General features: G+C 39.6%; 1 protein-coding gene across 4 annotated transcripts in view; it reads left to right on the top strand.

Moving 5' to 3' along the window:
• Positions 1 to 14,593, top strand: part of LOC120532742 (uncharacterized protein C2orf81 homolog) — a 29,008-nt gene extending 14,415 nt beyond the window's left edge. For 3 of the 4 annotated variants that reach the window (XM_039759076.1, XM_039759075.1, XM_039759077.1), the window contains 3 exons: positions 3,869 to 4,127; positions 7,270 to 7,479; positions 12,978 to 14,593. In XM_039759076.1, coding sequence (XP_039615010.1) covers positions 3,891 to 4,127; positions 7,270 to 7,479; positions 12,978 to 13,982 — 1,452 coding nt within the window. In that variant the 5' untranslated portion in view covers positions 3,869 to 3,890 and the 3' untranslated portion in view covers positions 13,983 to 14,593. The remainder of the gene's footprint in view (positions 1 to 3,868; positions 4,128 to 7,269; positions 7,480 to 12,977) is intronic. The other variant, XM_039759078.1, reaches the window with a different exon arrangement.
• The last annotated feature ends 516 nt before the right edge of the window (positions 14,594 to 15,109 follow it).

Below are 15,109 nucleotides of genomic sequence, written 5' to 3'. Positions count from 1 at the left end.
AGTTAGGAGACCCGGGTTCGCTTCCCGGGTCCTCCCTGTGTGGAGTTTGCATGTTCTCCCGTGTCTGCGTGGGTTTCCTCCGGCGCTCGGTTTCCTCCCACAATCCAAAGACATGCAGGTTAGGTGGATTGGTGATTCTAAATTGGCCCTAGTGTGTGCTTGGTGTGTGGGTGTGTTTGTGTGTGTCCTGCGGTGGGTTGGCACCCTGCCCAGGATTGGTTCCTGCCTTGTGCCCTGTGCTGGCTGGGATTGGCTCCAGCAGATCCCCGTGACCCTGTGTTCGGATTCAGCGGGTTAGAAAATGGATGGATGGATGGAAATTAATATATACCATGATTGTGAAAAAACAAACGTAAAAAATGCCAACCTTAGTCTTTAATTCATTCATTAAGGCTTTCAGGGTTTTTCCAATAAACTAATTTTGATAAATTAGTTTTTTACAACTTATGATGTTTTCATTTTGAGAACAAATCACAACAGTTTTTAAGAGTGAGTGAGGCACAGTAAACTCCTGAAAGGCAAACAAGGGAGTAGTCAGTGTCAAACTTAGATTGTTAACAAAGGAATATATTTAATTACTGTGGCCACCAGTGGGCGCTCCAGCTGCCCATCCCCAACACAGAAGGAAATGGACACAAGTCTTGTCACAGAGCACAACTTTACTATAGTGAGGAAGTGCTTTTCTTTCACTCCCCACAGTAACACATTTCCCAAGTAACAAAGTACAATGCAACACAGTCCTTTCCTTTCTTCCTTTTCTGTTCTTTGTTCTGCCTCCACTTCTCCTCTGGCAAGTTTTGTCCTCTTTCTCCCGACTCTGGCCCCCTGAGAGAAGTGAGGCGGCTTCTTTTATGCTGCTTCTGGGAGTGCTCCAGGTGGCTTGTTAACTGGATTTGGAATCACTCAAGGTGCAGTGACAGCCCAATGTAGCACAGCTGTGCGTCCTCCCCAGCTCCCTCTGGTGGCTTCCACAAAACCCTAAAACTCCCATGAAGCTTTGTGGGAATCAGAGGTGCTGCTGCAAATCAGGGGGGCTGTGATCTAGCACTCCGGTAGAGGCAGCATTCTGTGCATGTCTGTGCCCCTGGTCCTTCCAATATATTGGCCTTCCAGCTGGTAAAAGGCTGCACCCATCCATCACATTACCAAATTTAAAAGGCAGAGTCAACACAAAAAAAAATATTCTAAAAGAAAAAGTATTTCCTTAATTAGATAAAAAAATGTGAATGTTTTATTAGCATGTGTCTAACTTTTTAAAGATGGCATATGACAAGAAAACAAAGAAAGATTTGGGGATCCATTCCATATATTGTAACACAAGCACTTCTAAGTCAAATTAACTTCAGGACAGTTTCTGGGTCGGTTTGTTCATGGATGGCCGGGACCTTTGTCCAGCTGGAACACTTCTGCCTTGGGAGGACCGTGGGAGCGATTGTGGACAGAGCATGACCTCTCCAGGGGAGATGGAGTTGGGTATAGCCCTGTTGGTGTCTTGGGGGCGCTGCCAGGGTGCACTGTAGCTGTTCCTGAGCCAATGTGGGCAGTTCTTCCACCACACCCAGAAGTGCAGCCAGAAGTGGGGCAATGAGCACATGGAGCACTTCCGGGTGACTTATATAAGGGGCCAACAAAGACTACTCGGGGAGCCAGAATCGGGAGGAGGAAGACAAAGCTTGACCAGAGGAGTGGAGGAGAAAAGCGAGAAAGAGTCAGACGAGAATTGTTTGTGTGCTGTGCTTGTGCTGAGTCTGTGTTGTACTTGTGGGAAATGGGGGAAGGCATTTCCCACTAGGTAAAAAGAAAATAAAAAATCAGTGTGTATCTTGAACTTGTGTCCCACACTTGTCTGTGTTGGGTTCAGGTGGCAGTGCCAGCCATCGGGAGGCTTTGGAGGCTATCCCCTATGCTGACCACACAGAAAGCTGTGGCATATTTCCACATTTCCCCATGAATACAGGTTAAACTAGTCTTATCCTTCAGCCACTGTCGTGTCAACACAAGTCGGCAAGCAACAATGGAAAAGTTACTGCTGTAATCAAACAAAGTAGAGACGCTGTGCCCATTAAATATAGCCACTTCTGTATGGGAAAGAGACAGTGGGTTAACGAGTTCAAAATACCTTTCTTCTTGGGCTCACCCATGATCCATTGGCTCGCTGAGGAGGATACAAGCTGTTACAATGTGTCTGGGCTGTTGTGCATCTGTTGGGATCCGAAGGGGTGTTTTATACCTGCCTGGCTTGGCACTTAGGTTGTTCAGACCTCTTAGACTGGGACGCCACCCCATGCTGCTCAATGACCTCATTGAAGGCCTCCATGTTTTTAATCAGCTGCTGACAAGTACCGGCTGGGAGAGTGATTATGGTAGGCCATTGATGAGGGCATCACAGGTTAATTGCTGTACAATTTTCGGGTGTCATTTATTTCTGGCTTCAGCCAGTGCCCTGTCTTCCCCCTGATTTCAAATGCCTGCATGTGTGTTGACCGCTCTGGGTCGAAGCACCTTTCGCACCATGCCTCACCTGCTGGTCCATGGAAACGCTGAACCTTTGAGGACCTCAGCCCTGAGCTTGTCATAGTTGTCAGCATCTTCCTCCAAGAGGTCGTAGTAAGCCCCTTCAGGAAAGTCACCAGGATGTTGCACCATTCGTATCGCTGCCACCGAGTCTGGTTCACTGTCTTTCAAATATAAGAAAATATGTCTCAATGTCATCATCGTCCATCAGCAAGACAAGTACCTGAGCTGGAGTTCTGATCTTGCTGAAGAGCCAGACATGCCTATATCCTCGTCTCTGATTCTGTGAGCTATACCTTAACCTACTGTAGTCTGGTTGCCAGGTTGGTCAATATGGTGTTGAAGTCCTGCTCCTCTGACATCATGAAGCAGTATTAGACCAACTACGCCAGTGTAAGACAGTGGTTAAGACCTTAGACTGCCTCCCAAGTGCACGTTTGTGACAATGGTCATCTTCAGCACATGACAGTGTCCCATGATGTCACACATACAGATGCATATTTTACATTTATTTATTTTACATCCATTTGGCTGATTCTTTAATGCAAAGCGACTTACAACATTTATAATACATTTGGTTACATTTCTTTTGTTTTTCCAATTGGAGCAAAGGTGAGTGAAGTGACTTGCTCAGGGTCACACAGTGACAGTGGTGGGATTTGAACCCACAAGTCCAAAGTCTTAACCACTTCACCACATATAGGTCAAGCCCCCAGTATTGTGTAATGTCATTGTAACCCCACTCCAAAATGTATCCCGTAACAAACAAAAAGCTAAGAACTGGTGAAAAAAGTTAAATAAATAAGAATAAAAGAGTAAACATTATCATATTTTAATGAATTGTGACAACATATAGAATATGAAATACATTGCCTTTCCAGGACCTACTCCATCATGCATTTAAATAGGATAATTTGACAGGAGATGTAAGCTTGTTCACTTCACTTCGGCTTCATTTTTCCTGATAAGGAATGTAGTGGCAACACTCCAAGTTGGACATCCCAAGACACTCTGTAACTGGAAATTTGCCCCAGATCTTACCCCAGTTGCCTGTCCCATGAATGCCAATGAGGCTTTGTGTTCTTCTGTATTTAATGTATCTGTGAATTTGTTCATCACACCATTGTACTGGTACAACCCTGAAATTGTTACTCCGTAATTGCATTGATTATACTCTACCTCTGGATTGAAAAATGTTAAATTGAGTTCTGTCTGCGTCCTGCTTTTTGCCATTCTGCTAGTGTTTCCATTTCCTGTGGCTTCTCGTGACCTCAGTGTTCTGGTCACTCTTGATGTAGGCCTCATTGCTGCTATAATTATTATGCTCAAATTGTTCCACCTTTGTTTCTTTTAGCAGAGTCCCTCCTGAAGTCAACATGTCTCGTTCAGTGCATTCAAAGTCACGGCTAGAGAAACCCAGAGTGCCTTCTGCGCATTCATCACAAGTGGTAAATGTAACAGCAACACCTGATATTGTCCCTGGGCGTCTGACAGAGCAAGACTGGCTCTCTATGGTAGCAAAGGAAGAGGGGGAGAATGTTGTTTCTGATATTCTTGAAGACCTAATGGCACGGGTGATGGAGCAGAGCCTCAACGCATATGTACAAAGAGAGGTGAGCTTACAAAAGTAGGGATTTTTAAAGAATACATTGTAGAAATGCATCAAAAGTTCAAGGAGGTAAGCCCTCTTGTCTCACAGGTAGCACCGGCAATTAGAGTACACTTAAAAATTTGGTCAACTGTCTGTGTGGAGCTTTGATTTTCTTCCTGTGTCCCAATAGGAGTTGCCTAAATATGATACTTTGGTCCTAAATCTCTACATGGTAGTTTAATTGGCAAATCTCAAGTAGCCTGATATAAGTGAGAGAAACATGTTCATTTCTCCATACAAAAAACAGTATATCAAATAAAAAAAAAATCTAAATCAGATTAATGTGCCCTGTGATGCAATAGAATCCTGTTCTAAGTTGAATTATACTTTGTGCTCAGTACTGGAAGAATACGCTTCATTTTCCTGGGACTGATTTGAATGGCTGGACAATAAACACATTTGCATTATAAATGAACTGTACATTACAGTCTTGTTGTGTTATATCATCTTGTTATATGATATCATGTATTTGTGTTCCTTCTTTAATATGTAATTTATTTTTCTTTTAGAAGCAAATTTCCTCTATTACAATTTCTTCTTTCATGTAGTGTATATCTTCTATTTTTTAACCTTTTTAATCCCAACATAGACCTCATTATGTTCAAAAAGATTTGCTTTTGTTATTCTTTTCTGTAACTTTGTTTTTGAAAAGCAGTTGTTTTTGTATAGACAGTGTTATGCCAGCAGGCACATGTCTTCAAAGGGTGACTGGAAGAAAAGGACATTGTCAAAAAAACTGTAACCATAGCAAGGGTCGGAACCAGGAGAATGACCATCAGCTAAGCTAAGCTAAGAATCACAAGACAAAATCAAAATCTAGAGTCTAGATGAACTTTTATCCAGATGTGTCATAATTGACAGGCTATGACCTCTAAGGACAACCAAGTCCTGGATGGTCCTAGCAACAGAAATCAACAATAGCTCCATCAGTATGGCAGCAATATAACACCCCAACCACAAATCAAAATTAAAACTTTAACAATATTTCAGAAACAAGTTAACCCAATGGACACCATAGGGTATCAAATCCCTCACAGCCGCATGGATCTGGTTTAAATTTATAGACAGACACACTCTGTTTGATTGTCCCCATGTACCACAGTTTTCTGTCCCATTATCAGGCATGCAGTTTAGGTTGACTAAAGACTCCAAATTTTTTTTTGTATGTGTTCATGAATGTGGCCTGCAATGAACTTGCACTTACTATTAAGCACCATGTAATGATACAGGTTTACAAAGAAAGTGGATGGAAAGTTAAATATATCTGAGCTCTTAATGGTAAAGTTTCCTATCAATAAACATGACAATAAGAATGACTAAAAACTTTGTAAAAAAAACACCAACATTGGGATTGTCTAAAACAATTCACTTTAAACCTCAAAATAAATCTATCCATCCATTTTCTTAATCCGCTTATTGCAGCATAGCATTTCTTAATCTAAGCATCAGCTGAAAGTCAGGAACTAACTCTAGACAGGGGGCCACAGTCCAGCACAGTACATATTCACTCATTATTTATACTAACCCAATGTTAAGATGTTAGTTAATCCATTATACACCATTGTGGGATTTGACGGGAACTAATTTATCTGGAGAACACAGTTTTGCAACGTAAAAGTGTCCAGGGATGGCATTATAACCTCTAGGGTTCTTTTTATATTGGTGGACAAGTTGATATTTGAAAGGTCTAAATTATTATCTTTGATTTATATGTACACCCCATGACATCCACACATCACTCATATCTCAAGTACACAAATAATAGTTCACAATATTCCCATGGCTTGCTTCCTTAGTTTCAAAAAAGAGCAAGCAAAAATACCTTTACAGGTTAAAAAAGGGCCTATCGCTGTCCCAAGGCACTGCCCTTCATAGAGAGACACTTAAGGACACCTTAGCAAAGGAACAGAGTCACTTCAAGAGCTTGGACTCGCCAGATAAACTTTGAAAGGGATGCACAAATCAAACAGCGCAATAGACCTCAGTTTCAAATTACCTTAGCAGATACCAGCGTAATGCTTATATCCTTCAGCTTTCTCATTGTTACCCCTGAAAAGAGGTGCACAATTCTAGCAGAACAAACACGGCTCGCATATGATCCAACATAAAAGATGTACTCCAATAAGGTTAGATTTCTACCTTAGAAAGTGTAAAACAAATTACCAATAACTTGAACAAGCACACTGGGGGTAGATGATACCAATAATTAAGCCAAGTTTTATTGAGGAAATATTCCAACTTTAATTTAAATCATTACTCATGTATTTCTTTAAAAAAATAGGCATTAAATACTAGAAGTTAAAAGTGGAAGAAAATATACAACCTGAGATATTCAAATCAGTGTATGAAATGGCAAGCTTTCAAGCAGAAGAAAGATGTCCATGTAATTGTAAGAGTCCATTCTTTTTCATCCATCTTAGGCATTCCTTAAAAAGATGCATCATAACGAAGCAGGCTTTGTTTGCTTGCATTTTCACTTTGAAGCTGGAGCTTCACTTTCTTCATAACTCAGCTTTTCATAGCAGGCACTGTATTCTCATATTAAAAACCTGCATTATTCCTCCATTTTGAAAGTGGGCATATTGTCTGTGTCTGTCTCACGTCCATCTCTTTCCAGAGCTGAACTTAGATCAATGTCAAGCCAGTAGACTGTTTCTTTTATTCCATGGCTTGATGACCATTTTTTGTAACTGACATTAGCCAAAAAAATGGACAATTGAGAATTTACCCTTGGTGTTGCATACCGGTTAACCTAATACTTTAAGCTACTTATGAGGTACAAGATAAATAGTAAAGTCCCCAAAATTTCCCATTTCATATTATGTTACAGGCATATACACACTGGTCTGCTTATCTGAGGTTATACATAGCTGGTAATTCTTCTTAACATTTGCTGTACAGCTACATATTTCTCCCTGAGTTATCTTCATTAGCATGACCATTTGCATCCCAGAATTCAACGCTGTGTTCAAATACATTTTTATTCCCTTCAGAATGTTTAGCTGATGGTTCAAAAGAATAACAGATTTAGTAGATCCCTCTTCTAAAATTAGGCTAAAACTGTATCTGCCCAACCCAATATGTTCTTCCTTTGTCCTCCACAGCTGATTCCCTATGCTGTTTCCAACTCATATAAAACTATAGTGCAGGTTATCCAGTGCCGTTTCATGGAGCCCGATAAAGGAGAAAATGTGGAATGCAACCCTACTTGGGAAGAAGATGAAGAGCCCATGGCAAGCCGTATAGATTCTTGGGCTAGCGGAGCAGTACCTGTGATTTACAACCGACAGAAACAACACAGCACTGCAAGTCAGGTACCTTGATAATGGTGGTTAAAATTTTGCTTAAATTATTTAGAATAATTTAAAATTTACTTAAATTAATTAGAAGCTGATTAGGATTGTGTTTCAATTTATAGACATATAATTGATGTTATCTAAAATCAAAGACATTTATCAGGCAGCCTTATAAACAGTATATATAGTTAGGGCCCTTGCACTGAATGAATTTTTTTTCTTCTTGTGAGCCTTGCAGAAATCATCTTTTCTATTGTCTGTTATATTACTCCATTGTCAAAACTAAAGAACATTTAAGTCTGAAATCTGGCAATTAAAGAAATGTATTGTCTGTTTGGTTTGTGATTTTCTCATGTCGCAAGCTCTCACATATACTTCTTGGTTGGATGCCCAATTTTATGCCCATTTTATAATGGCAGCCTGTATTGTGAAGGTGTGTCAACAGAGGGCACTGTATTGTTGTTGAACAGTTAGCGCCAGTGTCAAAAAGAAGATTTTACATTGTGGTGTGTGAATTTTCTACCATGTTGCCTCTTGTTTCAGGTAAAAGTGATGTCATGCACTCCTTTAGACAAAAGCATGCTGGTGTAATGTAATGCAATATGAAGACAGTGTAATAGATCTTAAAATTGTATTTGATGTAGAATCTATCAATATACTCTATGTACACAAACATACACTAATTAAAAAAAAAATCCTTTGTCCTGGGTGGATTCTTTGATAACTTACAGTATATACTGCTTTTTTTCTTGTAGTGTATTGTTACTTAGGGGCAAAGTATTTCAAGCATATATTCTCTGCATGTGCTTTGAGCTAACATTATGGAATATGGATGGATGGATGATTTTACACTGAAAGTTTTATATACAATAATTATCATCTGTCTGTGTTTTGTACATTATATGGAGTTGATTGAAGTCTTTGTATTTTGTGACATTCATCGTAGGGTGCTGTGATGTCTGGATATTTCTTAATGGTGAGTTTAGTCCCCATAATTCCAGTTAGTCAAAACTGGTATCTAGTACTTGGCTGCATATTATTTAGCAGTCTATAGTTATTTGCTGGTAGTATACAAATCATTTACTCCCTCAGATCTTTGAGAAAAGTAATGTTTATGTTGCTATTTGTATGTAAGTGAAACATTTTTCATATTTTTATAATGAGGCACAAAAACAAACATACAGTATTATAAATTACTAGAAACCTGGGAAGACACACTCTCAGAGAAAAGAAGAATTAAAATGTCAATTTCTATAATGTTTCAAATATGCACCACTATAACTCTGTTAGGTTACAAGATGATACAGAGTTGCATTACTTCTTAACATGAAGTTTATTGGAAAATAAAGCTATACATTGTAGACTGCACAAATGATTAATTTGCAACTGTTGTTTACTCTATAAATGTCCTTTATTAGCCCATTTCATCATCACTGTATACATATTGTGCCTGAGTTCCTGATGGATTTCCTCTGTCTTTTTACATTTTTATCTGAGATGGTGGCAGCAGTTAAAGGACAAATTTAGAGATGAACATAAGAGGCGTGATTGGTAGCAGAAGGAAAGAATGACAATTGTTTAGTTTTGTGAACTGATAACAAGATACCTGCCTTGCAGTTCGGAGATCTGGGTTCGCTTCCCAGGTCTTCCCTGCATGGAGTTTGCATGTTCTCCCCGTGTCAGCATGGGTTTCCTCCGGGTACTCCGGTTTCCTCCCACAATCCAAAGACATGCAGGTTAGGTGCATTGGCGATCCTAAATTGTCCCTATTGTGTGCTTGGTGTGTTTGTGTGTGTGTGTGTGCAAGCGCCCTGCAGTGGGCTGGCGCCCTGCCTGGGGTTTGTTTCCTGCCTTGCGCCCCGTGTTAGCTGGGATTGGCTCCAGCAGACCCCTGTGACCCTGTAGTTAGGATATAGCGGGTTGGATAATGGATGGATAACAAGATACCTTTGGCAATATCACCTCTCAAACTAAGATGAAGCAGTGGCATCTCAGCATGAGGGGCAAGTGGGGCACTGCTCCCAATCTCCTAGCAGATGGCACTGCTGTGCAAATTTTGGATAAATCAGAAAACTTGCCTCAGTAATTGTGCATGTTTTTTTACATTTTTATTGCACACTTATGGCAACTTAGCCATCAAAATCTAAATATTTTATGTTTGCTTAATATGCTCAATGCAATTTTCTGCACTAGAAGTGTTTGAAGTTATCTCCTTGTATGCAGCCTTGAGCCTGTTTCTAGGTTGCTTGGGCAGACCTTGGACTCTCTAGTCTTCTCGGTGGACATTTGATAATGTCTGCACATATACAGCATGAACATTTCAGTTCTGCGTTAATTCATAAGGGATAGACCCCTTTAAATTGACCGATTGGTTGAATTTTATTTATTTTTTTGTGGTGCAATTTAAAAGGTGCATGAACTGTTGAATGATGCCATTTTGGAGCAGTGACCATCTTTAAGTATCACATCTATTACTTACTGCATCCACAACATGATTTAGCAGTTTGCTTATTGAACAAAAATTCAAAATGTATGAATATTTACATGTGTTTTTGCTTTTGGTGTTGAGTAGTTGATATTGATGTTGAGATATCTTTTAGTACACCCCTTTGTTGGTTGTACTGTAAGGCAATATGTTCATAGATACTCATTTAGTGTAATTTTTTATGGCATTATTCAGCTGACATTTTATCATCACTTGTACTGGTAGCTTAATACATTGAGGAACACAGTGTCTCTCCCTCACTCCATGACATGAGATTTACTGAAGACTGGTTCTTTACTTGCTGCTACAGCTCTGATCCTCTATAGCTCCTTCAATGTGACTCCATTGATGTTTTTTCTTTGCATCCCCTACTTGTACATTTATAACACCATCTCCAACTAAGACTGCCCACTTGGGATTTGAGGCAATGCAATCTATTGTATTATTACTTTCCCCAACTCCGTGAGCCAATTCAAGCCAAGATCGTTCCCCAGATCACTGGCAATCATCTACTTAGGCCAATGGATTTAGGCAGAGAAGTGGATCTTGTAAGTTATGCTCTTTAAATACTTGATTCATTAACTCCCCCAACCCCACTCATACACACACACACACACACACATCTTCTACACAGGTTCTTGGGATGAATTCATCCCTTTTTCTCCCAGATCTGTGTGGTCCACTAGAATTTTAATGGCAACGGTGCCACTGAGATGGAGTAACCTTTAAATAAAACTGAGTTTGATGCCAGCATCAATTCCTGATCAGCCATGTAACATTTTTTCTTTAAAATTCCAAAAGTGTGTTTAAGTAAAAAAAACAGATGAATATATTAAATATGAAATATACACATAACAATATAAACAAGAAAAATCTCCAAAACAAACAATACTAACCTAGTGAAAATGTGCTCCGCAGTCCTTAGAGTTGTGATGTATTGCTAACCTTTTCCCTCAGTCAATAATATAAAATTTATAAAGATACTGTAATTTATTCAGGGAGAAATTGCTTTTTTTCTGGTCAAACTGGGTTTGGAGTGATGCTATATAGTTTTAATGCAGTTACTTTGTTCTTTATATTTACATAAAAAATCAGACATTCACAAGAATATAACAAAATTGGATGGTGAGATGTTACAAAACTGAAAACGCTCAAACAAATGAACACAGCATATTCTGCCTTATTTCGGCAGTACAGTGTTGGGGGTAATGTAATGGTGCAGAAAATGTTTTCTTCTTAATACCAACTGAACATCACTTGTATGCCACAACTGGCACGCTTCTTCTTTGACCATGTGCACCCCATTATGTCCACATTTGTAATCTTTTCTTCTAATAACTACTTCCAGTAAAATAATGTGCCATGCCAAAGACAGCATCCTCTCAAGTGAATGCAGGTTACTCCAGTGGCCAGTACAACACCCAGATCTCAGTTTCATAGAACTCTTTTGCATGGCCAGATGATCTGCATCAAGTCATTATGATTTAAAATTCTAATACCTAATAAAGTGAGCACAGTCTGCATGCAAAAAACAAAATAATGATTTCATGGAAAGTAGCAAACAACCCAGATGGTAGAAATATGTAGAGACTTTTTTAAAGCAGCCCCTTTTGATTTTCTGAGATAAAGATCTAGCTATAGTGTGATATACTGCAAGAATACTTCACTGGCCTCAATGATCTGAAATATTCTGTCATTATCTATGGACATTGAGGGCAGCTATTCATTCTTGATACTCTTTTTCATCTCTCTGTCGGTCTCTTTTTCTCTTTTCTGTATTACCTCTCCTTTTAAATTTGTCACATTTGACATACATCTTGTACCCTGTTGATTCAGGTTGGTAGCAATCTGTTCATGAGTTAAAATGCACATTTAAATGAAAAAAATTTCTATTAACCGTAGAACATCGCAAACACAGATATTGTTCAGCAAATAAGAATTGAGTTGTTCTTGGAATTCCACAACAATATGTTCTTGAAATATATGTCCACATGCCAGACAGTAGTATCAGCACATACAGTAAGTGTCTGGAAGTGACCGATGCGCAGAGAAATATATGGGCCATTGCATAAATGTCAAAGGTCCACATGATACATACTGTTGAATGAAGCATGTTATTATCTCTATGGCTAGATGTACACTGTCTTCTAGCAATTCACACTGTGCTCTGTGTTTGCTTGGGATGGAGTGAGAAGGTTCTTTTCAGTCCCATTAGACTCAAATTGTGTCACCCAGTTAAGTCATTTGCCATTAAGAATAGAGGAACATGCTGGACCTCTGCTGTTAAGAAGGGCTGAGCCATTTACGGGCATAAAGAAAAAATCTACAGAATGCCAACTAGAACTAGCAGTGCATCTGTATCTCAGGACTGCAAATCTAGTAATTAATCAAGGTCATTTATTTCCTCAGAAACTCCAGCTCCCATATTGTAATGAGGCCCTTGTGCCTTTCAGCTTTATTAAACAGTAACAGATTGCTTTCTGCTCTGAACTGACACAGACTTGCTCCTTTGTTGCGAGTGTGCTAATTTCTGATTTGTTCTTTCCAGATCTAAGTCTGTGCAGTGCTTTGTGCCAGATGTACCCTCAAATTAATTAACCCTTCATACTGTCTTGTTGGTTTATGCCAGAATCAGACCAACATGATAAAAATGCTGGTAGGAGGTCAATAACCATAAATTGTAATTAGTCTTTTTCAGTAGTGCTTTACAATATGTTTATGTTGTAGCTCTGCACTTGATAAGGTATTTTAGGGCCAAGACTCATCCTTTGGTTTCTCTAACTGACTGCAGAAAAAGTTAACTTGGCCTTTGTCTCCCTGACTCATCTCTATAATGTGAACCACCAAGTGCAGAATTCTAAACACTTGCTGCTGACTGCTGAGCATTTCTCTCCATTTAACTAATCCATCTTTGTAACGTATTTAATAAAAGCTGCTATTGATTGAAAAATGAGTATAACTTAATGTTTTTTTTTTTTATTTCATGCTCTTAGCTTTATGAAATTCTCTTTCATCTTTTTTTTCTCTACAGGTGTGCCCTGAACCCAAAGCTAAACAAAATGTACCACTTCTTCCCAAAGCAAAGAAAATACAAGAGGGGTCTAATTCTAAAAACAGGAAGCTGAATGATGCAAATCCCAGAGCAAAAAAATCTGAAAATATACCAGCTAATTTAAAACCTCAAACTATGCTGAAGCCTATTCCTCCTATCAATGAAAAGAAGGTCAAACGGGAGTACCAGCGACACCGGGGGCCTCTGCGTTCAGCTGGCCTGCGCCATATCACCAAGCCCTTAGAAGTAACTGAAAAAGAACTTCTTATTGAGAGTCTTTCAAAATCTTTTCCTGCAGAACAGGATGTCCCTGATTTGCTCCCTTCTTCATTCTATAATGTGCTTAAGATCCAGGCTGGGAGACCGCCACAGCGCAGCAATACTATGACCTTTGATAAATCTGGGAATGTCATATCCGTAGGTAAACTGGACCCTATCAAGCTACCGAGAAACAAGCTGGAGGTTACCTGGGAGGTGGTTGACCCAAGTGAGAAGACAAGACAGGCCTATATTGACCCTCTTCAGCCATTAGGACATATGCAAAGTAGTTCCAAAGTGCAGAAATCTAGAGAACTTAAAACATCTCTTGATGTCAAAAGAGTTGTTGAGTTCTCTATATCACCTTTAAACAAAGCAAAGTACACTCTGAAACGAAGTATTGATTCCAGAAAGCAGACCTCCTTCAGCTGGGAACAAGAGGCACCAGAAGATCGATATTTAGTACAACAAGGCCCACTTCCAGTACCTGGCCATGTGCTGTGGGATTCCATTGAACTTTCTCCAGGTGTGACCATTATAGATCCTACAGGCAACAGACGTAGTGCCCTGAAAGAGCCAATAAGGCAACACAGCAGAAGCAGTCTGGATGGGAAAGTGCTGCGACCAATCCAATCATCAATACAGCAGCCTTTAATCACTGCGGAACAGATCGTCAGTGGAAAGGCTACTATAATGCTTGGTACTCCTGTGGTTGGACAGATATGAGACACATCATGTTATAGTAACTCAGCAAACTTTCATTCAAGATTTACTGATCTCTCCCTCTTCTTCCTTTCAGTTTCTCAAAATTGTAATGAGTTGCTTACATTCTCAAAGGCGTCTAATCAAATTTAGGGTCACAAGGTGGGTTAGAGCCTATCTGATGGCCCTGGGCAGGGCACTGTAGTCCATCACAGGTCTGTGTCACCAATTTGATATTGAATGTGATATGTAAATTTGCATAGATGTGCTTTTTTAATTTCACTTGCTCTTTTTACATCTGTTACATATGTCACACAACTGGTTTACGCTTTTAACATTGGAAAATAAGTGGCACAGCTGTTCGCACTTTTGGTGCCTTATCTGTGTGGAATATGCATGGTCTTATCTTTCTGTGTTTGTTCTTACCCACCAGAGATGTGCATGTCAGGTTAATTAGTGACTCTAAATTTAAAGTGTGAGTCCTCTGATGGGCTGGCTTAGTTCTAATGCTGATGGGGCACACGTTTTGAGACCTAACAATGGAAATACTATGGATGGTTTATTTGTTTACTGTGAATAGTTATATTTTAGGACATCCATTATCCAACCTGCTATATCCTAACTACAGAGTCACGGGGGTCTGCTGGAACCAATCCCAGCCCACTGCAGGGAATGCACACACACATCCACGGCAATGTAGGATCGCCAATGCACCTAACCTGCATGTCTTTGGACTGTGGAAGGAAACCCATGAAGATATGGGAAGAACATGCAAACTCCACGCAGGGAGGACCAGGGAAGCGAACCCGGGTCTCCTAACTGCGAGGCAGCAGCGCTACCCCCTGCGCCACCGCATATTTTAGGACATTACTGAATAATGCTGGATTCTTCATCCTCTGCAGCCATTTTATGTACATGTTCCCTCTTCAAATATGACTTAATGCCCATAACCGAAAATACAGTATAGTTGAATATTTCAAGTGACATACACTATGTGGGTATACCTTGTCTCTGTTAAAACTCTATCTTTGCATTCTAATAGCAATCTAAACACCTTTAGTAACAAGGAATTTCAGCTTCAATGCCCATAATGAAATATTTAGTTACAAACCTTCAATGAATCAAACCACTGTACAAAATATTATTTTATG

This window comes from Polypterus senegalus, chromosome 7 (genome assembly GCF_016835505.1).
Source record: "Polypterus senegalus isolate Bchr_013 chromosome 7, ASM1683550v1, whole genome shotgun sequence".
In the NCBI taxonomy this organism is placed as follows: domain Eukaryota; kingdom Metazoa; phylum Chordata; class Cladistia; order Polypteriformes; family Polypteridae; genus Polypterus; species Polypterus senegalus.
This window is presented reverse-complemented; position numbering and strand designations above follow the sequence as displayed.